The sequence below is a fragment of the Ochotona princeps genome, chromosome 1 (genome assembly GCF_030435755.1).
Source record: "Ochotona princeps isolate mOchPri1 chromosome 1, mOchPri1.hap1, whole genome shotgun sequence".
Lineage (NCBI taxonomy): Eukaryota > Metazoa > Chordata > Mammalia > Lagomorpha > Ochotonidae > Ochotona > Ochotona princeps.
Window position 1 is genome coordinate 118,837,316 of NC_080832.1, and position 23,322 is coordinate 118,860,637.

General features: G+C 47.0%; 1 protein-coding gene and 1 long non-coding RNA gene across 2 annotated transcripts in view; one reads left to right on the top strand and one right to left on the bottom strand.

Moving 5' to 3' along the window:
• The window catches only part of LOC131480824 (uncharacterized), a 41,605-nt gene extending 30,833 nt beyond the window's left edge, over positions 1 to 10,772 (top strand). The window contains exons 3-4 of the long non-coding RNA XR_009245846.1: positions 9,658 to 9,741; positions 10,663 to 10,772. This is a non-coding gene — a long non-coding RNA (uncharacterized LOC131480824). The remainder of the gene's footprint in view (positions 1 to 9,657; positions 9,742 to 10,662) is intronic.
• Positions 5,937 to 7,278, bottom strand: LOC131480820 (butyrophilin subfamily 1 member A1-like). Its single transcript, XM_058667034.1, has one exon. The coding sequence runs from the start codon at positions 6,858 to 6,860 to the stop codon at positions 5,970 to 5,972; it is 891 nt and encodes a 296-aa protein (XP_058523017.1). The 5' UTR covers positions 6,861 to 7,278; the 3' UTR covers positions 5,937 to 5,969.
• Positions 10,773 to 23,322: the final 12,550 nt, after the last annotated feature.

A 23,322-nucleotide genomic window follows, 5' to 3' on the forward strand; every position in this document is an offset into this window, starting at 1 on the left:
TCCCAAAAGAGGAGTCCAGAGCTAGCTGCAGGCAGGGACTGCTGAATGGTTCCCTCAGAGTTCCCCAAGTTCCAACATCACCGAGAAGGGCTCGCAGTGTAGCCTGTGATCTGCCAGCCAATGGCGTGCCTGGCCCTGCTCTGTCATCAGTCACCAGGTAGAATACTAGGGGTAACAACCAATAAGCAGTGAAATAGAATCTTGAACTGCTGAAGCTCTTTTCCTTTTTTCTTTGCTCAGAAGCAAGATTTTTCTTTCTTCTTTATTCATTCATTTTTTTTCTTTTTAAATTTACAAAACCTTGAGATTCCCAAGAGATGTGTTTTTAGGTGGGAGATCAGGTGGGGAGTAGGTGCAGCACCCCCTTCCTAACTCAGAGATCTCTTGCTCAAGTTGCAAGATTTGAAGGTGTGGGGCCTGGTGGCTATGGAAGGGAGTCAACGCTACCAAAGCCATTATGAATATCTGGAAGACCTTATCATTCATTCAAAAATTCCAGGGGAAGAGTTACCAAGGAGGCGGATTCAGAGACACAGCTCCACAGGGAGGTGGTGTTCTGGTGGGGACAGGAACACAGCAGTGAATAAAGACTTTCTAGCTGGATTTCAGTACATGGTCTGGTTATGTTCATTTCCCCCTCCCCAAACACACTTCTTCCCCCAACAGGCTCCCCACAGACCTCAACCCTATCATTGTACAAATTTCTTCCCAACTTTCTGAAAATACAGTTCTCAATAGTTCCCAAAATGCCTTCCTGGGGGAAGCCTCTAATAATCATCCGGATCTGTTCAGAACTTTCCGATGGCTCTACAGCTGCTTTATGCTGCTTCCACAACCCCAAGAGCCAGCACTCCCTTTTCCACACCATTGCCTTCCTTTCTTCCTTTGGAAATCCTGACCAGCCTTCATGTCCACCTACCCCAAGGCCAACTCTGGATGCTCCAGCCTACAGAAGGTGTTTTCAGATTCGTCTGACTCCCAAGGCTGTGGCTGCTTCTGTGTTCCTTTCTGTTCTGCTAGCTAGCAACGGGGCCTTTCTGGTGCCTGGAGTGTCTTCCTCAGGACTGACAGCAGCACTGTGTGGCTTCTGTCCTCAGAGGGCCCAGCCCTAAGCTCTGCACTCAGTTGTTCTCTGCCTAAGTGAGCAGGCCTTTCATCCAGCAGCATGACTCAGCTCCTGGACTCATCATGCCAGAACCAAAGACAAAGGAGGCTGTGGGATCAAGCCACCCTCGATTGGGCATTCTTGGATAAGGATGTGGGTCAAAGGGAGCACCTGGAATTAATTATCATGGAAGTTTCCTTCTTTGCTTTGCAGAAAGGGAAAAAAATATAAGAATAAAAACCAGAGTACTGGTTTTCCTGTTGGAAAAAAGCCTGTACTATCTTATTTTTTTCCATCCAGCCACGATACCCTTTATATGATAAGTCTGATTTATAGTTACTTTGAGCGACTAATGAGAAGGAAAGTGTAATAGGTGTTGGATCATTCTGCCCAGGCCAGTGGTGCTCTTGAGAATGAACAGAAGAAGGGCCCAAAGGCGACAGAAAGAAGTCTCAGGGCTTCCAAGACCTGGAAGCATCCAGGGAAGCCAGGCCTGAGCACTGCCACAGCTGACCTGATCCAGAGGGGAGCACGTGTCTTCTGAGCAGGAAATGATGAGGTAGAAACCAGGTGCTGCAAGAGTAGGATGGTTTAAATAGTAATAAGCTGACCCAACCATGTTCTGTCTTGGGAAAGATAAATGCAGAAAGAGGACACGTCAACAATTTTCCACGGGCCCTGTGAATGTACCAATCCTGGAAGAACAAGAACCACACGTGGTTGCTGATTCTTTCTGAATTGCAATAAACTCTAACCTTTGAAGACAACAAAAGTATGTTTCTTTCTATGTGTCACCTCGCTGATGAGGAAATCCATCTAGGTCTCCCTAATGGGTGGCTGGGGCCCAAGTACTAGAATTGTTGTACACTGTGTTCCAGGCACATTAACAGGTAGCTGTTCTGGACTCAAACTGACACTCTGAAATGTGATGTGGGCATTGTGGGCAGTAGTTCAACTCACTGTGCAACAGTGTCTGCCCTACTGTTGTTTTAAGGCTCTTCATTTGTGTTCATTCATTATGGAATCATAGAAAATTAACCCAATAAGAATATTGTGTAAATGTCACAATGTAATGAATTGTGAAAATGGGGAGTAGAGTGGGTACGTGGACCCTTCTGCTGTGGCAGACTGATTTAAAGTGCAGGAAAAGCACAGGTAAAGAGTGAGGATTATTCATACTACACTTGATCTTAGCCAAAAGGCCAAGAAGTGATGTGAGGATTATTCATTCAACAAATAGAACTTGACACATGCCATGATGGGGATAAGTGGTGAGCTGTGAAACAAATGACAATGAATATTGGTTTTTGCTTAGCATTTACCAGTTAAAAGGAATATGGATTTAACATCCACCAATGACTAGTGATGAACATATTCCTTTCCCAGAGGTAGTCTGAACTATGTAATTAAAACTGCTCCCAAAGGTTATGTACAGGTGGGAGCTGGCAGGGCAAAGATGTAGATGAGACCCTGGTCTGTGGCAACAGCTTCAATGAACAGCCCTATGACATCCCAGTGCTCACATGTCAAAGTCTTTTGCATTAAGCTCCCCCTAGGCCAAGGCTGCCTGGAATCTGACCCAGAGTTAAGCACTGAACTACTGCTTTGTTTCTTTTTGAGGGTATCCCAGAAGAAACAATCCCTAGCTGAAGGCACATCATGCTTCACTGGAGGCTAGTCAGGCATACCAACCTCAAGGGCCCTGTTTCCAAAGGTTTATTTATTTTTATCAGAAAAGTAGATTACAGAGAGAAGGAAAGACAGATAGAAAGATCTTCTATCTGCTGATTTACTCCCCAAATGGCTGCAATGGCCAGAGCTGAGCCAATCCAAAGCTAGGAGCCAGGAGTTTCTTCCAGGTCTCCCATGTGGGTGCAGGGTCTCAGGACTTTGGGCCATTCTCTACTGCTTTCCCAGGCTATAAGCAGGGAGCTGGATGGGAAGCAGGACAACAGGAACACAAACTGGAGTCCATATCAGAACCCAGCACTTGCAAGGCAAGCACTTAGCCATTGAGCCTTTGTGCTGGGCTCTAGGGGTCTTTTTAAATCAAGCCACTGTTGGGCTGAGACTGCTTTGAATCTCTCTTGAAGGTGATCATTTTCTGTGCTTTTCTCTGCTTATCAGGAGTTGCCCAGTGAAACTGTTGTAGGGTTTTTTGACCCCGAGTACAGCACCAACCTCAGTTCTTGTCTAGCAGGAAAGAATTTTCATACGGACACAGTTTGAAGTAAGATTTATTAGAAAAAGTTGAAAAAGTAGACTCCCATCCTAGTAATGGGAGGGGGCCTTGAGATCCTCTGCCATAGTGGCAGGAAGAAAAGAGAGAAAAACCGTATTAATGGTGGTGAACGCACCTTTTAAAGGTTTACTTCAAAGGGACTCTCCAAGGACAAAAGGAAATTCCTGGTCCCCCTGGTATTTGGCATTGGGGCAAAGGACCAGACAGGTGTCAGACATTGGACTTTCCTGGCCTTGGGAATATGAGTATTACCCTTCCTGCAGTTCTCTTTTCACTGATAAGGAGATCAGCCTGAGGCCCTCCTACACAATGGCTGGAGATGCTTCAGGTGGGGAATTGATATGCTAATGTCACCCTTGTCCCTTGGAAGAGACGTGCTGTGGTGAATCTAGACATGGTGGGGGCCCAGAATACCCTAACTACCTACTGCCCACTCTAACTCCTCTCACAAAGCCATTAATGAGTGTAAGAACACCATGCTCCATTGGACTCTTGCAATCATATTGTGGGCGCATACACAAAGAACTGTGGTTTGTATGTATGGGAACTCTTGATATAGGAGGTCACAGGGTAATGAATCAGGAGGGTCTTGACATGGGAGCTAAACTGTCTGGTACCTGCTGTCTTGGATGAATGCATATATGGTGTAGAAAACAAAACTGCCAATCATCATGTACATTTCAGATTGATCTTAACTAATTTCCTATATGTGTTTGAAGTTTCTTCATATAGAATGTGAATAACCATTGACCTAAGTTGTGAGACCTAAATTTGCTGCTGATCAATAAATGGACGATGCTTGGGCTACTTGAGGCTCTTGGCTTAGCAAAGACTGGGACTTCCTGGTCTCTGCTTCATTGAACCATTCCTTTGTCTCAGTCTTTTTTTTTGTTTGTTTGTTTATTTTTGACAATCTTTACATAGTTGACAGAGCACAGAGGGTCAAGGGCTACAGGAAAGTGGGTAAGACTATTGTTTCAACATTATTGCTTGTTTTTTTCTGTATCTGGGGTCAAGGGGGAGAAAAAAGGGAGAAGCACAACCCAACCTTCCACCCTTCCTAGGTCCCTGATGTGGGGCATGCTCCAAGGGTCCTGCTCAAGTGGTTTTGATAATTCAACAGTTTTGCATTGCTGCCAATCTCGCAATTCCAAGCACGATGAACTTGCTGAGACAAATCCTTTGTCTCAGTCTTTAAGCACCCATCTCTATTTCCTTCTTTTCGGATTTGTTGTGCTGGTTGGTAACACTTTCCTGAAACTTAATTTTTGTGCTTTCATTCTTTCAGCACCTGTCTCTCAGATTTATTTGTTGCAGATTGTTGCTTGTTGATGCACAATACTCAAGCAATCATTATAGATGACAAAGTGACTATTGAGGTCATAATTGTATTAAATTAATGCTATATTATTTGTATACTTTATAATTTTGACCTCTACGGTAATTTTAGCCCTTAACTAACATATGTCAGGCTTTGTTTGTTTGTTTGTTTTTCTTTTTGGGTACAGCTATACAAATATTTTGGTATAGGAAGTATGGATTCAGAGTTGCTATTCAGAGTGGATTGTAAAACATAAATTTTTGTGAGAGTTCAAAGATTAATATTATTTTAATAGCATTACTTAGATTTAAAAGATGCTGTCATCACAGGAGCTTCATGGGAAATGGAGCAGTAATAAATTCTCAAGTAATAATTATCAAGTAGTAAAGTGATTCTGATTCCATTAATTCTCAGGATTAGAGGTATTTTCGTCTTGCAAGTATGGAATAAGATAGTAGATGGGAAATGGACAAGAACTGGTACCAATATGGGATCCTGGCAGTTGCAAGGTGAGGATTTAGTCAATGAGCCATCCTGTGGAGCTCCCAAGTGGCACCTTAAATGCTACTCTGAACTCTCTTAACTGCTGAAGTGAAACATTTTCAGCAAGAAGTGAAAAAGGAAGAATAAACAAACCTACAAATTGGATGAAAGTAATGCAAACTGTATTGAAATTGTTTGGTAACACATTTAACAGATTCTTAGAGATGGTGTTATCTGGCATCAGATGATGGAACATAGCTTGACAGCTGAGTCCCAGACGAGTGTGCTCTCCTGGTGAAGGGATTCTTCTTCACACACTTGAACATCTCCTGGGCTGCAGGTGGGTAAAAACAGACTGAAATGCCAAAGCCCCACCGAGATGCAGCCTCCTGCTGCTGTTCAATTACACAGACATTGCAGACAATTGTGGTGAGCATTGCTTTGCCTTTATTCATGATGATGTGAGGAGATGAAAAGTCAGGCAGCCTTCTCCAGCCCTCCAATCTTTCCATCAGTATTTCTGTCTTTGACGTTCCTCTCAGTTTTTCAGCTCCATCCAGCAGGCCTTCCTGATGTGAGCCTGGGGTGTTGTGCTGTTCTCCTGTGGCTCTGTTTGTTGGTCAGCCCTGGAATTCCTCACATGAACCCCAGCCTGCACCAAGCCTCTTGAACTGAGACAGAAAGGGATGCAGCTCCGAAAGCAAAGTCGCAAGGGCTCAGCCTTCATAGAAGCCATGAAAGGGAGCCCAAGGGCTGTTGTTCCACCCCAGGACAGGTCTTTCCTGCAGGGGCAATTGAAACTTCCTGTACCTACAGCCTCAGTGGCAGATGGTCAGAGGGGTTGGATCATAGAACCACAGGCAGAAGAAAGGGAGGAGGGGCCTCGAGAAGGAGGTTGGAGGGAAGGAGTAGAGGTGGGATCCATCAGTTGCGTTGTAGAAGGAGACATCCCCTGCGTCGTAGTTTAAGAAAACCCCCAGCCGACTAAGGGGCTCACTGAGGGGCAGGGGTGTCCGTGGGGAGGTAAGAGCATGATACTTGGTGTCACAGAATTCTAAGGCCCAGACACCATGTTGGGGTGACTCTGTGATGCCCCATATCCTTTCCACATTATCTTCACACACCCCAAGCTCCCAGAAAATCCTGTCCCCCACTTCTACCTCCCAGTAATGCCTCCCCGAAGAGAAGGCCTCGTGGCCTAGCACACAAGGCTCACACAAAAACCTTCCAGGCTTCTCTGGGAGCTCCTGCCACAAATTTCTGCGCTGCACGCTTCGGCAATCTTCAGACAGAAAGAGTTCTACAAAGGCCGTGTCCAGATCCAGAGTCACCTTAGCTGAGAAAGGACGGAGAGAGAAGAGCTCACCCCAGGTCAGGCCTGACATCTCAGAACCCTCAAGGACCAGGAAAACGGGGAAGAAGCTGCCCTGTCCTTGCTCACAAAGCTGGAATGACAGCCTTTCCCCAGGACAAGTCTCAAACAGCCACTGGGAAGAGCTGGCACTTTCATGAGAAGCAGACACTCCAGGGTGCTGGGATTGGGAGGTCCAATGCCTGGAGCTGGCAGGTGAGCCACTGCAGAATCTCTCCTCCACCTGTCTTCTGGCCTCCCTTAGCATCTCCATCAGGCACGCCTGTGTCACTGCACTGTCAGCTTGCTGTTTTTCCCCCCCTACTAGGGTAGTCTCAAGGAGGCAGACACACATCATTTCTGAGCCTGATACAGGTGTTGAGAGGCTCAGTGGACTCACGTGGGAGAGACTGAATTGTTCTCCCCAGCTTGGCTCCCTCTGGAGCTGGAGACACAGCTGTGTGACATTTCTCAGCTTTTCTGGGTCCCCAGGGAAAGTCTAACTTCCCCAGGCAGATCCACGGGCACCCTTCTGCACTGTACTTTTGTTTTTCAAGTAAATAAGTAGATCTTTAAAAAAAAACAAATAAAAAATAGACTACAGTGTTTGGGACAAACTCCTTAAATTCATATCCCAGCATCATCTCTTCCTAGGTATGTGACTTGAGGCCAGATGTTTTATGTTTTGCTTTGTTTTCTCAGAGCATGATTTTTGCACATCTTTGCAGATTAGGTGGAGATCATAGTGGTACCTAGTTCTGAAGCTGTTGCTGGAGTTCCTGAAGGGGTAATAGAAGCACAGTACTCAGACTGTGCCTTGCACATGATGAAGGCTGCTTGCAATGTTGGCTGTTTGAGAAGGTAATCTAAAAGACTTAATGCGGGCCCGGCGGCGTGGCCTAGCGGCTAAAGTCCTCGCCTTGAAAGCCCCGGGATCCCATATGGGTGCCGGTTCTAGTCCCGGCAGCTCCACTTCCCATCCAGCCCCCTGCTTGTGGCCTGGGAAGGCAGTAGAGGACGGCCCAATGAGACACTGGCATTGAGACACTGCACCCCCGTGGGAGACCCGGAAGAGGTTCCAGGTTCCCGGCTTCGGATCGGCGCGCACCGGCCCGTTGCGGCTCACTTGGGGAGTGAATCATCGGACGGAAGATCTTCCTCTCTGTCTCTCCTTCTCTGTGTATATCTGTTAAGGACTTTGGGATCCAGTCCCCCAGCTGCAGTGGCATGGTAGAGTAAAACCACTAAGGCCCCTTCCAGGGGAGCCTCCAGCCTCAGACCTCAGGACGGCCACTCACCAGCACAGGACCTGGCCTTTCTCCATTCTGCAACAGAAAGAAGAGGCATGAGTGCTCCCTGGCTGCAGCTCTGAACACCCTAATCCTTTGGGGTGGTGCTGCTTCTTCCTGCCCTCCTTTGTTCCTTCTTCACTTTTCTCTGGGAGTTCCATGGCTTCTCTTCCTTGTGCCCCTTTCAAAGATGGTGACAAGCAGTGGGGCCAGAGGAAATGGACTCTTTTATGTCCCCAGTGCCGAAGCCAGATGCCTCTGTGCCTTGGAAGCTGACAGGCTCCAGCACCCACCAGGTTGGGGATGCTTCCATCAATCAGGACCTGGTGCTGGGTTCACCACCCTCTTCGTGTAACCAGGGTTTCCTCATGCTTGCGGTTACACAGGAATTAGAGCACATCTTCCCTTGCATCTCATCAAGACCTGCTGCAGGGTCCCACAGTAAGGGCGACCGACTGCCCAGAAAGCTGGCTTTTTTATCTCATTAGCCTCATCAGGGCACATCTATGTCTCTTGGTTATCATATCACCTCTTGCTGGTCATTAGGGGCTCTCTGAAGTGCACTTTCTTTATAGCTAATTTGGAGCAGCTGCTTATATGTCTTGGATACCATGACATACTGCCTGCTGGTCCACAATGTTTCCCTAGCTCTAGTTGTTGTTACCCATGACTCATCAGTCACGGAACCCAAAGCTGGTTGGTTAAACCCTAACAGTCTCTGTCTCTTCATCTAGGGGGCACGGATGAGACCTGCTTTGTGTTAGTTGGGGAGGAGCCAGCACAGAACCTCAGTAAATGCTGCTTTCCACTTTCAAAGACCTAGATATGATCCCTGCGCTGACGACTCTCGGGTCTACCTCTGTAGAAGGTATCAGCAGGTGCCTGCTATAGAATCAAGGGGTTAGCTAAAGACTGAAAGGAAAAATCTCTGAAAAAGTTGGCCTGAGGAAATGGGGACATTTGGAGTAAGTCTTCAAGTGGTATAAGAGCAGAACCTCTAGGACATGAATCAAGATAATGGAATATGATAAATTAGGGAGGTAAAACCCTAGGTTAAAAGCAGTTCTTGGGCACGGCGGCATGGCCTAGCGGCTAAAGTCCTCGCCTTGAACGCCCCGGGATCCCATATGGGCGCCGGTTCTAATCCCGGCAGCTCCACTTCCCATCCAGCTCCCTGCTTGTGGCCTGGGAAAAGCAGTTGAGGACAGCCCAAAGCTTTGGGACCCTGCACCCACGTGGGAGACCCGGAAGAGGTTCCAGGTTCCCGGCTTCGGATTGGCGTGCACTAGCCGTTGCGGCTCACTTGGGGAGTGAATCATCGGACGGAAGATCATCTTCTCTGTCTCTCCTCCTCTCTGTATATCCGACTTTGTAATAAAAGAAATAAATCTTTTTAAAAAAAGCAGTTCTTACTTACCATCCACTTTTTGGGCTTTTCTCCAGCCTGAAGTAGAACAAAGAAACCTTGTGAGTTAGTTGGCTTGTCACCAGGTCTTACTCAGTAGAGAGGGAAGCATAGAACTTACGGAGCTCTCCTTGGAGTTTCTCTGTAAAAGATAAGTAACTTATCAGAAATCCACAACTGACCAGTCGGTCTGCCTGGCGAAAGGTTCTGTGCGACTTCCCCTCCTCAGGTCTGCGCACATGAATCCTGTAAGATATCTCAGTGCTGGAATCTCAAGGTTATGGTCAGGGCTAAAGTTATGGGGTCAGATTGACGGGTCTGAGTGAAGAAGACCACACTTAAGAACCTGAGTAAGAAGACCCTCTTGATGTTTCCACACTTCTCTCCCTCCATGCAGTCCTGTCGCCATGGTCTTTGGACCTCACTGTCTTGGTTTTCTGAGGGGTGTACCTTTGTTCCAGCGTTCCTGCTCTTTCTCATGGTGAAGTTTCCAGATGACGCCAACTGCACCCACCAGGAGAAGTGTCAACAGCACCAGGAGTGAGGTATGAATGGCCATCCTTGGACAGTTGTTTAGGAAGGGAGGACAGGGTTCAGAGCAGCTGAGCATCACTCCTGTAGAGAGAAGCAGTAAAGCATCATGGGCTGTGGGTGTTAGAGCTGAACAGTGGATGTGTCACTGGTCTGGCCCTGTGGTAGAGGGCTCCACGAGGACGGTGATTCCAAGCTTGGTCCACACTGAGTGATTAAGCAACCAACAAATTTGTCAATCATTAAGACAGGGGAAAAAAGCCTCTGGGACCCAGAATCCATCCCCAGGAGGGGGATGGATAAAATCACCTTGGGGTATCAAAGGAAAGTGCTCCCCTTTTCTCAAGTCTGAAGAAGAGGTTCCTGCGGAGTGTCCCTTGAACCTGAGAACCTTAAGTTGCTCTCAGTTGTTGAGTGACATCTGGGTGGGAAGGGGACTACAGTGTGAATTAGGAGTCTCTGGTACTGAATGGAGGCCTCTTCACCACCACCCACTTGGAAATGTCCAGGTTCACTTCCAACCTTCACTCCTGACTCCAGCTTTCTGCCAACAAAACAAAACAAAACAAAACAAAACAAAACAAAACAAAACAAAACAAAACCCTGAGAGGTCATGGTGAAGATCCACAAATGAGATCTGGATTGAGTTCCTGGGTCCTGGCTTCAGCCTGTTGCCGGCATTTGATGAGTAAGCTTGCAGATGGCAGCTCTTTATGTATCTGGTTGCTTCTGTTCCTCTCCCTCGAAAAATAAAATAAAATAAAACAAATTCCAACGGCCTTTACAATGTAATAAAGAAGCATTCCAAGGACCAACCCCCTTTGCTCTGCTTATTTTACATACGGCTTCAGCTAAGCCATATAATGTCTGTCTCCATTTTCTGCTTTATAAAATGGAGAATGCAGTAGCATTATCTGCATTTTTGGCTCTTCCAGATCAACAAGAAATGCAAGATGAGAACTTAATCATCTACAATTGTAGAAGGACATTATGACCCTGGAAGGTCAGCGAGCACAGGATTACAATTGATTGTATAATATTTGTAAACAACCGAATGGATACCTTTTGTATAACTTATTGGATATCATTTGGAAGAGTGAACAGCATGTGAATGAGAACACTTGGTAGGATACACAAAACAAAAGGAGTTCCAAACAAAAGTATAGAAGCAGTTGATGGCTTTTGTTGATAAGCTCAATACTTTCTCCCTTATCCCATATGGCCCTTAGTGTATGAAGTCTGATGCCCCTAATAAACTTCGGCTATTGACAATCAGTATGTTATTATTGGCTCTGTGCACCAAGTCCACTGCTGTGGGACAGCAACATACAATAACTTTTTTAAAAAAAGATTTATTTATTTTTATTGGAAAGGCAGATGTACAGAGAGGAGGAGAGACAGAAAGGAAGATTTTCTGTGCGATGGTTCATTCCCCAAGTGAGCGCAAAGGCTGGAGCTGAGCCAATCCGAAGTCAGGAGCCAGGAGCTCTTCTGGGTTTCCCACGCGGGTGCAGGGTCCCAAGGATTTGGCCTGTCCTCAACTGCTGTCCCAGGCCACAGGCAGGGAGCTGGATGGGAAGCAGGGCTGCCGGGATTAGAACCTGCCACCATATGGGATCCCGGCGCGTTCCAGGCGAGGACTTTAACCACTATGCTATCGCGCCTCACCCATACAGTAACTTTTATGTGTCTGTTTTCTTCTGAATTTTACTTAATATTCAGCCCATTCAGTAAGTCTAATAAATCCCACTGAGTTGGAAAAAGTAAGAATGCAAGGGCTGTGTGGATGGTAATCCTTTGTAGAGATATTTTGCAAAGTCAGTGATGCATGATTTGCACAGAAAAAGGCAAGCCAATAAAATAAAATTGATCTCTACAGCCAGAGCGACTATAAGTGTATAGAAATGTAATGGCCTAGTGCCAATGTCATTTCCCAAGTAAACTGCCAAATATTGGACAGCTATTATTGTTGTGGGCATTAAAGAGACAGGGAGCAGCCAGTCCCTGTCATCTTCCTAAAGGAATGGAATTGGTTTCAACGAGCAAGTCCCTGGCACCTTGTCCTGAAATCTGCATACTGGGTTTTTTGTTTGATTGGTCATTATCCCCAGCATGTCATCTTCATTTGCTGAGTGTGTGTTCTTCCTTGAAAGTCCTCCCTCTGATTTTGTATTGTGGCTTTTCATTTAAGAGGGATGTGTGGTGATTGTGTAATGGAGGCTGTCATGTCCAGATGTAAGGATGCAGTGCAGTGTGCATCTCTACTTCCAGATCAAAGATGGACTACCAATGAAACTATTAGCTATATCTTGACAATGGGAGGCTGGACTCTCTTCCACTGTCCATGCCCACTGTAGGCTCCGGTCTCCCAAGGGTTAACTCCACAGCTTAGCTTGTTTCTAAGGGGTAACAGGATGGGCAATCTTGGCCTGATACATTTAGCCCCTGGCTTGACCACAAGTTCCTCTTTCCTGCTTCCCCTTTTTTAAGATGCCCTCAGGGGAGCTTAGGAGTTGCTTGAGCATTGGGATAATACTGGGAGGAACTAGGCATACTATAAAAGAGGCAAGCTGACCTCAAATAAATGGCATTCTCTTTACAAGAATGACCCACTGCGTGTTGTCTTGTGTTGTCTTTTTGTAACCCTAGTCCCTCTGCTTGGCTCAGGGTATGCGGTGACGCGGGCGTTGCCGACAGCCCACAATGATGAACATGTGACTGCTTATGGAGAGCTATTCTATAGTAATTATAGGGGAATTCAGTGGGGAGGAGGGAATTTGAGGACAGGGCAGGGGAAATTATAAATAAATAAATAATAAATAAACAAATAAACAAATAAATAAAGTCCTCCCTCGATTGGACAGTGTAGAGCCTTTGCCTGATATGTCATAGGATTGCATAGTTTTCTAGACACTGGCATCTTGGGAGTGGAAACCTAATCCTGGCAGCTCTGTTTCCCATCCAGCTCCCTGCTTGTGGTCTTGGAAAGCAGTAGAGGATGACCCAAAGCCTTGGATCCTGCACCTGCATGGGAGACCTGAAAGAGGCTCTTGGCTCTCCTGGCTTCGAATTGGATCAGCCTCTGGCCGTTGTAGGCACTTGGGGAGTGAGTCAGCAAATGGAGGATCTTCCTCTCTGTCTTTCCTCCTCTCTGACATATATATATACACACACACATATATAGAGAGAGATATGACTTTCCAATAAAAATAAGCAAAATCTTAAAGAAAAGGGTAATTTACAAAAAGGGTAACAATATAAGAATTTATATCAGAGATTTTGGTTCGTTGACTAATGAATGAGGAGATTGATAAAAATGTTAACTCTTTCAATTGAGAATTTGACTTAGAGAAATGTGTATTCTCTGTCAGTGAAAAGCCATTTGCGGGCCCAGCGGCATGGCCTAGCGGCTAAAGTCCTCGCCTTGAACGTGCGCCGGGATCCCATACGAGCTCTGGTTCTTATCCCGGCAGCTCCACCAGCCATTGCGCTCACTTGGGGATTGAATCATCGGCCGGGAAGATCTTCCTCTCTGTCTCTCCTCCTCTCTGACTTTGTAATAAAAATAAACAAATCTTTTTTTAATTTAATTTTATTATTGTTTCCCATTAATTACAATGTATTATGCGACACAATTTCATAGGTACTGGGATTTTTCCCCCTTCACCCCAAACCCTCTCCCCCGGTGGATTCCTCCATCCTGATGCATAGCCACAGCTCAAGTTCCGCTGGGATTCCCTCATTGCAAACATATACCATACATAGAGTCCAGCATCCCATTGTCCAAATTCAACGACCTCTTAGGGAGGCCCTCTCAGGTCCGAAGGCAGAGCCAGCAGAGTGTCATCCCGATCAACTAGAAGCTCCAACATATCATCAGCAGCAATCCAGGTATGATGAGGCTGGTGCAGAGCCCACTGACTGATTTAGAATATCATAGCGTCTCCCCTTGTCCAGTATTTCGCTGCCAACACATATAACTGAGGTGGTTGATTGATCTATTCCATCTTCTGTCTTTTCTTGGTTAATGTTCTGATTCCTCCATTAGGATTAAGGGAGTTCCCAAAGAAACTTTGAGGTGTTCCCAGACCAGGTTCCTACATGTACTAGTAAGCACAGTGCCTGCCACAATCCATCACCCCGATCAGCTGGTGGTTGCAGCTGCTGGGTTGGTTCTATTCTCAGCCTCGACCTCCACTGGAACCAATGAGTACTGCAGCCCATTCCTGGTTCTGGCCATCACACACTCATCCTTCACTTAAACCAGTGGGAGGTGTGTTGGTTGGGTACTGCATTCCTAACCGGCACAGGCAGCCTTGCCTTGGCATTTTGTATTGTATACTTTTTTTTTAATTATTATTATCGCAACCGAACCTGGCCAGACCCCCGCACAGCTCCAGCGCACAGACTTGCCAGTGGATAACGCGAGCTAACTCAGCCTGGTCCGCCCCCAACCTGAGCCAATGTATGCAAGTGGGTTACTTTCCAACGCCTCTTCTGGGTTGTTTACCTCCTTGCTTCTTGCGTTTATTTGTAGGGTCAGTGTCCTGTCAGAGGAACTGTTCAGGTTCCTCCACCAGACCCCTACCTGGTGTCAGGCTTCACACATACCAGCAGTTCCTTGGGCCAGCTCCGCTCTTCAACCCATTCTGGTTCCTGTTGTTGGAAGTTTCAGCCCAGCCACGGCTCGTTCATACCCACATATAGCTCTTATATGGCTCAGTTGGGGTTGAAACCTAGCCGAGTCCGTCCCACCTCTACCCTGGTCCTCCAGAGCACCAAACTGTGCTGCGGTCTAACCTGGCACGGTGCGTCAAGTCCCGATCCATATTTATGCCCAGGGACTACAACTGTGACCCGACCAGAACTCAGCCCCCTTCCAGTTCCTGCGTTCCTTAGTGGTAGACTCCACCCAGCCAAGGCCTCCCCCAAGCTCCCCAACCAGGCCTGTTCCCAGCCAGTATTAAGTATGCCGGTGGTTGCTCTGGATCAGCTCAGCACGCCCCATAGACTGTCATACCTCCTGCATTGTCTCCACCGGCCCTCCTAAACCATCCAGTGGGGTCAGAATTTCTACGGGCATTGGCCCACACAGCCCGACACATTCTAACCCAGGGTATGGTTCTCGAATGCCAGTCAATGTCATGGTCTTGCCTACTGTGACCCCTCTGCTAATTCATCATCCTATTAGGCAATGGGGACATCCTGCTGAACAAGCCTGTAATTTTGCCTTTAAATGAACTGGTGATTGGCAATCTGCACTATAAAGTGAGTACAGGATCGTCAGAGGAAGATTTACTGCCATTGAGACTCTATAGGATTGATACACGTCCCCAGAGCACTGTGGGTTCAGCCTGGAGCCATTCATGCAGTATATCAAAGAACCCAAATTCCAGAACTCCCTGGCCGGGAGTTAAAAAAAAAAAAAGAAAAGTCATTTGCACCATGCAGCAGGAGCTATGCATGTTATTACCATTGTTCTATAAGTTGTCATCCGTCTCTTCAGAGTTACCAGTATTCCACTAAAAAGATACCTATGTGTGCTTTTTAAAGCTTATTGTTTAAAATTAATTTAGAGGAGTAACAAAGAGATGCACTAGCTGCTGGTTGACTCTCCAGACGCCCAAATTAGCTTGGTTTTGGTCAGGAGCCAAAAACTCCATCTGAGTCTCCCAGGTGGGTGGCAGGGAACTGACTTCTTGAGCCATCACCTACTGCCTCCCAGGGTCAACATTAGGAGGAAGCTGGCTCAGAACTGGAGACAGGGGTCCATCCTAGACACTCCAGATCCAGGACACACAGGCATTCCAAGTTGCTGCTTCACCCACTGAGTCATAACACTTGACCATTCCAGTCATGTTTTTCAACAATATTAGTCTTTCTTAAGCACACAGTGGGTAGCAGGACTTCATACAAAGTAGTAAGCTATTGGATAAAATTTTACACATATGAACACATTCGTCCTCCAGAAACTCAAACTAACACTTTAAACAGTCCAGAAAAAGGGACTTCTCAAGAATCATCCAGATCATTTGCAAAAGGTCTAAGAGGAGTAAGCAGAACACACAGGAAGACTCTGGTCTTTCAAACAGCGTCCTCACCTGCTTCCTTTTGTCTAGCAATGGCTTCGGGGAGGTTCCATCCTCGTGCAAATGGAAAGCGTTCAGAGGCTGCAATGGGGCATCGCCTCCCTCTGAGGTGCTGACTGGTCCTGTCCTTGCCCATGAGCACGACTGCAGATAACTGAACCGGCAGATGCTGTATCTCCAAGCGTTTGCTGCTTCACCTTGGGGAGAGAAGGTTGGGGAGCTGATTGTCCTCTACAGCTCAGCCAGGAAAACCAGTTGTTTCAAGGATTATTCTCTGTTAGCAAGGCCAAGAGGTGGAGCCAGGCAGGAGTGAAGGGAGGACACTGGACATCCCTCCCCTGAGCAACCCCCAGGCAACCTGAATACCTGTTTGCTTTTTGCTCACAGCACCTATCAGATCATAACCGGTTTGCTTTTCTTTGTGTGTGATCTGTCACCTTGCTCTGAAAAGTTCTATGAAGGGAGAGTCACTTGTATTTCATCCTCTACTAAAAGCAAAGAAGGATCAGTTTGTCAGATGAAATATGATGTGTCTCAAGCAAAATTAGAAATCAGGATAGAACACAGGCCACGCCGAGCTAGGCTCTTGGACCTACTGGTCTGCGTGAGCCAGAGATGCTAAGCCACAGTGTCTAAGGCAATGGCCGGGATAGGTGAGGGGCTGTGCCAAGCTGAGTCAGAGCAACCACTGGCATGCGTGTGATCTATGGCTGGGAACAGGCCCGGTTGGGGAGCTAAGGTGACACCCTAGCTGGGTTGAGGTTCCCACCAGGGGGCATGTGGGCTGGAATGGGGGCTGTGTTTTGATCAGGATATGGTTGTAGTCTCCCTTGGCACAAGTGTGGACTGGGACTGGACGCACCAAGCCGGGCCAGACTCCAACACCATCTGGTGTTCTGGAGGACCAGGTTAGATGTGGGATGGACTAGGCTAGATCTCTGCCCCTACTGAGCCATGTATGAGCTGTATGTGGGTATGGACGAGCCGTGGCCGGGCTCAAACATCCAACAGTAAGAACCAGATTGGGTTGAAGGCCAGTCAGGAAAAGCCACTGTTCCTGCTAGGACAGGAGGTGAACTGAGTAGGGTTGGCTCGTGGACCCCATGGTATGCGCGAAATCTGGCATTGGGAGAGGTTCTGATGGAGGAGCCTGGGCAACTCCTCTGGCAGGACACAGACCCTGCAGATAAGTGCAAGAAGCATGATAGGAAACAGCCCAGAACAGGCCATGGAAAGTTTCCCACTGACATACAGCCAAATCGGATGTGGGACAAACGACTAGTTTGCTGCACATACTGGCAAACCAGGGCAGGGGGCGGGCCTGGTAGGGGGTTATTGTGGGCCGCTCCTACTAGGCTGCAACTCTCATTGGTTTATGTGAGAGGGCTGAGTGTGTGCTGGGCAGAATCAGGCTGGACTGCAACACCCATTGGTTCCAGTGGAAGACAGGGTTGGAAACAGAACCCAGCAATTGCAACAACTAGCTGATTAGGGCGATGGACTGTACCGGGCCCTGTACTTGCAAGTACATACAAGAATCTGGTCTGGGATCACCTCAGACAAAGTTTCTTTTGGGATCTCCCCAATCAAACTGCCGGACTCAGAACCCTAACCATGAAAAGACAGAAGAAAGAACAAGTCAATGAACCACCTCAGCCATATGTTGGCAGTGAGAAACTGGGCAAACAGAGACTCTAAGGTGGACTATGTCAATATGTGGATTCTTCAATGACCTCAGTGTGCTTGGAGTGGCAAGATTGGCAGCTATTCATAACTGTTGAACTGTCAAAACCACTTGAGTAAGACCCTCGGAGCATGCCCCACATCAGCGACATGGGATGGGTGGGAGACTGGGTGGGTCTTCTCCCTTAATATCCCCCTTTACCTCAGATACATGAAGGAAATAATGTGGAAATAATAGTCTTACCCACTTTCCTGTAGCTCTTGAAACTTTTTACGTTAATTAACTATGTAAAAATTGTCAAAAATGTAATAAAAAAAGAAATATGTTGTGTTTTCATTTATGAAATCAGGCAACCCTAAGGATAGGAGCCTCTCCATTACTATTTGTGGGGTAGATGAAGGCTAGTCCATTTGGAGTGCTAGTTGAGGAAGCAGACAAGCGCAGCAGGGCAGTGGACAGATGCAAGATGCTGCTGTGAATGTGGGAGGCAGGTGGTGGAGGACAGCCTGACCCAGCAAGCACTTCACAGGGTGGGGAGACCAGAGGAACGCAAGAAAATTCTCTCAGTGGTGGTGCTGGCACTGCTCTGCTGCTGGCATCCTCTCCCCATGCCTAAAAACATGTTTCTCTCTAGTTTTCACAATAAATATGAATTACATTGAAAATCAGAAAACCTGTAACATGAAGGGTTACTTTCAGGCCCGATTACAGGACAAAAGTTTAACAGCTGGGTGGCCATCTGCGAGTCATTTCCTCTCTGATCTCTGATGACTGGAGTTCAACAAGTTCTATAATTTGAAAAACTTTTTTTTCTTTTTTGGCGAAATTATAGTATGATCTAGAAAACTGGGCCTATGTATATGATGCATATTTTGATGACAACAATTTTTTCCACCTGCACATGCTGCCTTGGAAGGTCAAGGCAGCTTTAAGGTAGCTCCCATGAGCTCATTGCCTTCTAACAACCATCAATGAACTAACTGTAGATTCACTACACCCAATACTTTTTCTCTCTGTAGTTGTGGATGCACAAGTCAATATAAGCAGTAACCATTTCCCACTGCCTCCCAGGGAGGCACACCTAGCTATGCCCAACAGCCTCTATATGTGCGAAGACAGAGGAGGAGTTGACACAGCAGCCTGAGAAGATCCCAAGTGTTTGAATCTGAAGGCTTTCCCCATTATCCCCAGAATCCACTTTGCTACCATTAAAAAAAAAACAGTGTCTTCAGTTCTTTTTTCCCATTTATTAGGGACTGCTATAGAAAAGAAAAATCAATGTCTCAATAGAGTCCTTAGAGGTCATAGACTTGCTGCCTATTTCAGATCTGACACTCAGGTGAGCGACCTGCAGCTGGTCCCTTAAGGGGATTCCAGCCTAGACTGCACCGCTAGCTCCACTAGATTTCCTCTAAGTACTCTGGCAATTCTGATTTCTGACACTATGGTTCTTCTCCTGTCCCTCCCTTTATTCTGGGTCTGCTCAGCAAAAGGATCCCCGTGCAGCTTCTGAGCCAAGTCCTGTGCGTTTGCTGTGGGCCACACACACAGATGCCAGGTAGAGTCAGGCTTCCAAGGAGCCCTCTAAACAGTCCTTATTCCCCACACCTTAGCCTGCCCAGCAGGCAGCTCCCTGAGCCCAGCCCGGGCAGCTCATCTCTCAGTGCTCCTCTGATGGACCCAATCTTTGGTTCACTTGGTGATTCAAATGCTGTGCTTGGCCAAGAATATGCTCAGCACTCACCTTACGTCCTGCATCTGCAGCCAGAGCACAGTTGGAAGCAAGAGCGTGAGCTTGAGCCAGACGCTGCTGCCTGCAGGGCTGTTCCGAACCCTGTGTAGATAGGGAATCAGACTAGCTGAGAGGCCAAGTCTCACACCGCTTCTCCCCATCTCCAGTGCTGAAATAGGTCATGATGGCATGGACTCTGGACTCTGTCCCTTTTCTCCCTGCACTTATGATGCAAGAGTGGTGATTCCATGGGGAAAGACTTTGCCTAGAGATCAGACCACACATAGCCTCACCCACAACACTAATGTTTAGGCCACTTGGTGTGAGGCTGCAGTGCTTACCAGACTGAGCAATACCTGGCGAGGGAGTGAGAAAGAGTAGATGACATGGCTGGGGGATGGAGATCGTGCAAATGGAGAGCAAGCTAGAAAAAAACATTTTAAATTGAAGCAGACACACACACATACACAAACACCCAATAATGTCAAATACATCTGCCGAACACTTTCCATTTCTGTGGTCTTACAATGATTTACAGGTAAGTGCGGGCAATATCAGCAAGGGCTTATGGGTAGAAAGTAAAGCTCAGGGAGGAATGAAGTCAGAGAAACCTACAGCTTTTTTAATGGAGGTTGAGAATAGGGTAAAGACTTGCAAACACAACTTGGACAAGTCTCAGGATAGACACATAGCAAGTAAGGCATAATTCATTAATAAACTAACAAACTTTGTTGAGACAAGTGCATGCAAGTTTCATTTCAAAATATGAACCCTTTCCAGTGGTAGCAGCATTGAAGTGCAAAACTCCAGACACAAGTGTGTAGCTGCCCTTGCCAGTGGGCCACAGCGTAATTGGAGTGCGAGCTGGAAGATTACAGCATGGGGATCACATTAGGCTCAGTCGGCTTGACAGGCTATGTGATTCTGGGCATGATGTTCACCCATCCAACCAAGTGCGCCAAACAGCAGTGATGGCTTCAAAGCAAGGCTTTAAAGGCGGAACCAGGGCTGGTGTGTGTGGGAAGCTCAGTGTCTAGAATAGAACGCCCAGTAATTACTAACTGTGCCTCTACTCTTACTCCACATCCAGCTTTCCTTTTTTTTTTTTTTTAAAGATTTATTTATTTTCATTACAAAGTTAGATATACAGAGAGGAAGATCTTCTGTCCAATGATTCACTCCCCAAGTGACTGCAACGACCGGTGCTGTGCCGATCCAAAGCCAGGAACCAGGAACCTCTTCCAGGTCTCCCATGCGGGTGCAGGGTCCCAAAGCTTTGGGCTGTCCTTGACTGCTTTCCCATGCCACAAGCAGGGAGCTGGATGGGAAGTGGAGCTGCCGGGATTAGAACTGGCGCCCATATGGGATCCCGGGATGTTCAAGGCGAGGACTTTAGCCACTAGGCCATGCCGCCGGGCCCCACATGGATCTATTTTGACTGGTACAATGCCACAGTCAGTATTATTTTCCTGCAGGACCAGTGCAATCCACTGTGCTCAGTGAGTTCTTGCAAGCTCAGCACATGAGCAGTTCACTGTTGACCCCTGCAGTCCTAAAGCTATTGCCACAGTGTACAAAATGGCACCTGACTTACTCCTACCAGAGTTCTTGATCTGCTGGCAGTCAGGTCTGAGGGCTACCCAGACCTGTCTTGGGTGGTACTATAGAATGCCATGTTGCTGCAGTTCACTGAGTCAGAAATGAGTTCACCCCCAGCTCAACATATGCTTAGTTCTTTCCCTTGCCTTTGCCTCCTTATGCAAAATGGTGCCCAAATGGCTCCAGGGGGCTAACTAGGCTGTGAAATCCACGCTGTTCTCGCACTGCCCGTCTGGGATCTGCTGCTCTGTCTCTGCTCCTGGTCAAATCAAACGAACCAGCTGGATGGACAGTTCTTTGTCTGGGTTTACCTCCCAAGCTCACAGTGAAAATCTCTTCCCACCTGGTTCCTGGTGGAGTTCCGGCTGCTGGTGGAGTTCAGATCGCCATTGGCTGAATGCCGCTGGAGTATCAGTCACTGCGACACCACACCGTTGTTTTTGCTGCTTTCCTGTGTCTGTCAGTCTCCAGGTACCCCTCTGCTGTTGTTCTGTCCTTTCCTGTTTCCTGGAATATGTCCTCTCTGCTTCATCCTGATTAAATGTTTTTCTGTCCGTTTAAACGTGTCCTTACCCTATTCTGCCATCTTGATTCTTCCCTGATCTGGCTTTCTGATCAGCTGCCTTCTAATGTGCTGAGGAAAGTAGCAATGATGGCCCAAGTCCTTAGGTGAAGCTCCTGACTCCTGGCTTTGAACTGGCCTAGTGCCAGCCACTATGGCCATTTGGGGAGTGAACTAGTGGACAGATCTCTGTCTCTCTCTGTAATTTCATCTTTCAGCTACAAAACAACAATAATACAAAGTAACAAAAAAGGGATGTTTTGACTTTTCTGGGGCTCTTAGATTCTAGAGCCAGTATGACAATATCCCTGGGTCCTTATATGGGAAAATCAAACTGGTAACATCAGGAGGCTTGGGGAAAAATGAGTAGTGATGTAACTGCTTATCTGCTTGTGTGGGGGGTCCTTTGGTCCATTCTGGGTGCTGGGGAACAAGGGTTCCACTTCTGAATGCACCGTACACATTGCCACTGGGTTGCTCATGGCATGAAACTTCACTGTTCTGCTGCAGGGAGTCCCTCACAGTTGAGAATTCAAGCACCAGCCCAGAGCACCTCTGCCAAGCCACCCAGGACCCAGTGGGTGACCCAGTGGGTTACCCAGTGGAAGCAGCCCTGCATGCTCACTGGAGAAGAGACTAGTACTAGGCTAATGGGAGATTTGTTACACTTCAAAATGCTACCAACTGGGCAATTACAATGTAACAGGCCTTGGTTGCATGAAGACTAACAAAAGCTAAAGGCAGGCTGAATGTCAAGGTCACTGGGTGAAAAGGATAGCAGAAGTAGTCAAGCATAAAAAAATTAACCCTGCAAGCATCCACCAATCAGAATTAGGTCCAACTGCTGGGAAGCCTTTTAACCCTTGTGGATATTCTTTTGGCCCTCATTGGTCAAGGTCAACAGCAAGAATGCCAAGCCATTCACCTAGCCATGACCAGATAGTACCTTTACAACTTTAAGTGTATACTATCCTGATGGAATCATAGGTGTCCACAATTGCCAGCCCCTACTCTGCCCACCATGCAGATTAGAGTGTGGAAATTGCCAATGTGGTGCACCAGCTGCTCAGTGTGACGCAGTGTCAGATATGTCCCTCTGAGTGCCATTCCTTACACACACCGCCAGTGCAGAATGAACAGTTGTATCAGCATCTCCTGTCATGGTAGAGGAAAGACTATATGGGTGAGGTCTCTCCAGCGTGCAGCTCTGAGCATTTCATCATTCACCAGGGTAAAGGTGGGAAGGACCAGGAGGAGAGAGGACTCTTCATCTCCTGACCCAAGAGAAAGTCTTAGAGTCATGATTAACTCCAGGGCATGATTTGGATAAAGGATGATCTTAGAGGCAAAATACTCCCATGTGAAAATGCCTGCTCACCTGCCTACTCTTAAGGAACGCTGTATTTGAAAGTCTGTTAGTTGGGGAAAAATCGCTGTGGAAAAGAGTAGAGCAAACAAGCTTTTAAGTCAAAGGCAAATAATAATACTTTGCTGTGCTCTTTCATTTTCTCTCTGTCTCTCTTTCTCTGTGTCTCTTGCTTTCTCTGTCTCTCTCTCCCCTCCTCTCTCTCCCTCTAACCAATGATTTTGGCATCTGTGCCCTGTCAAGCAGTAAGTATTCCATTTCTTCCAGGTATGCGAATATGAAATAAATAAGGGTCTTGCCTTGCACAACTTGTTTGGTAAGGCACAAGGTTAAAAAGTCAGCAAGCCAGGGCCACTGAAACCAAAGACCCAAAGGAAACAGGATATCACGTAATAGAACTTCTCAAATTCCACAAACTGGCTTTGGAAGCAAACAGAAATGGGGTTAGAAGGCGTACGCCACAATCCACAGATGCATGAGAATTTAGAAGTGCTGGGACTCTACAGCAGATAAAAGTGGCTGTCACCGGCACACTGACACTGGTATTTCTGGACAACTCCTCT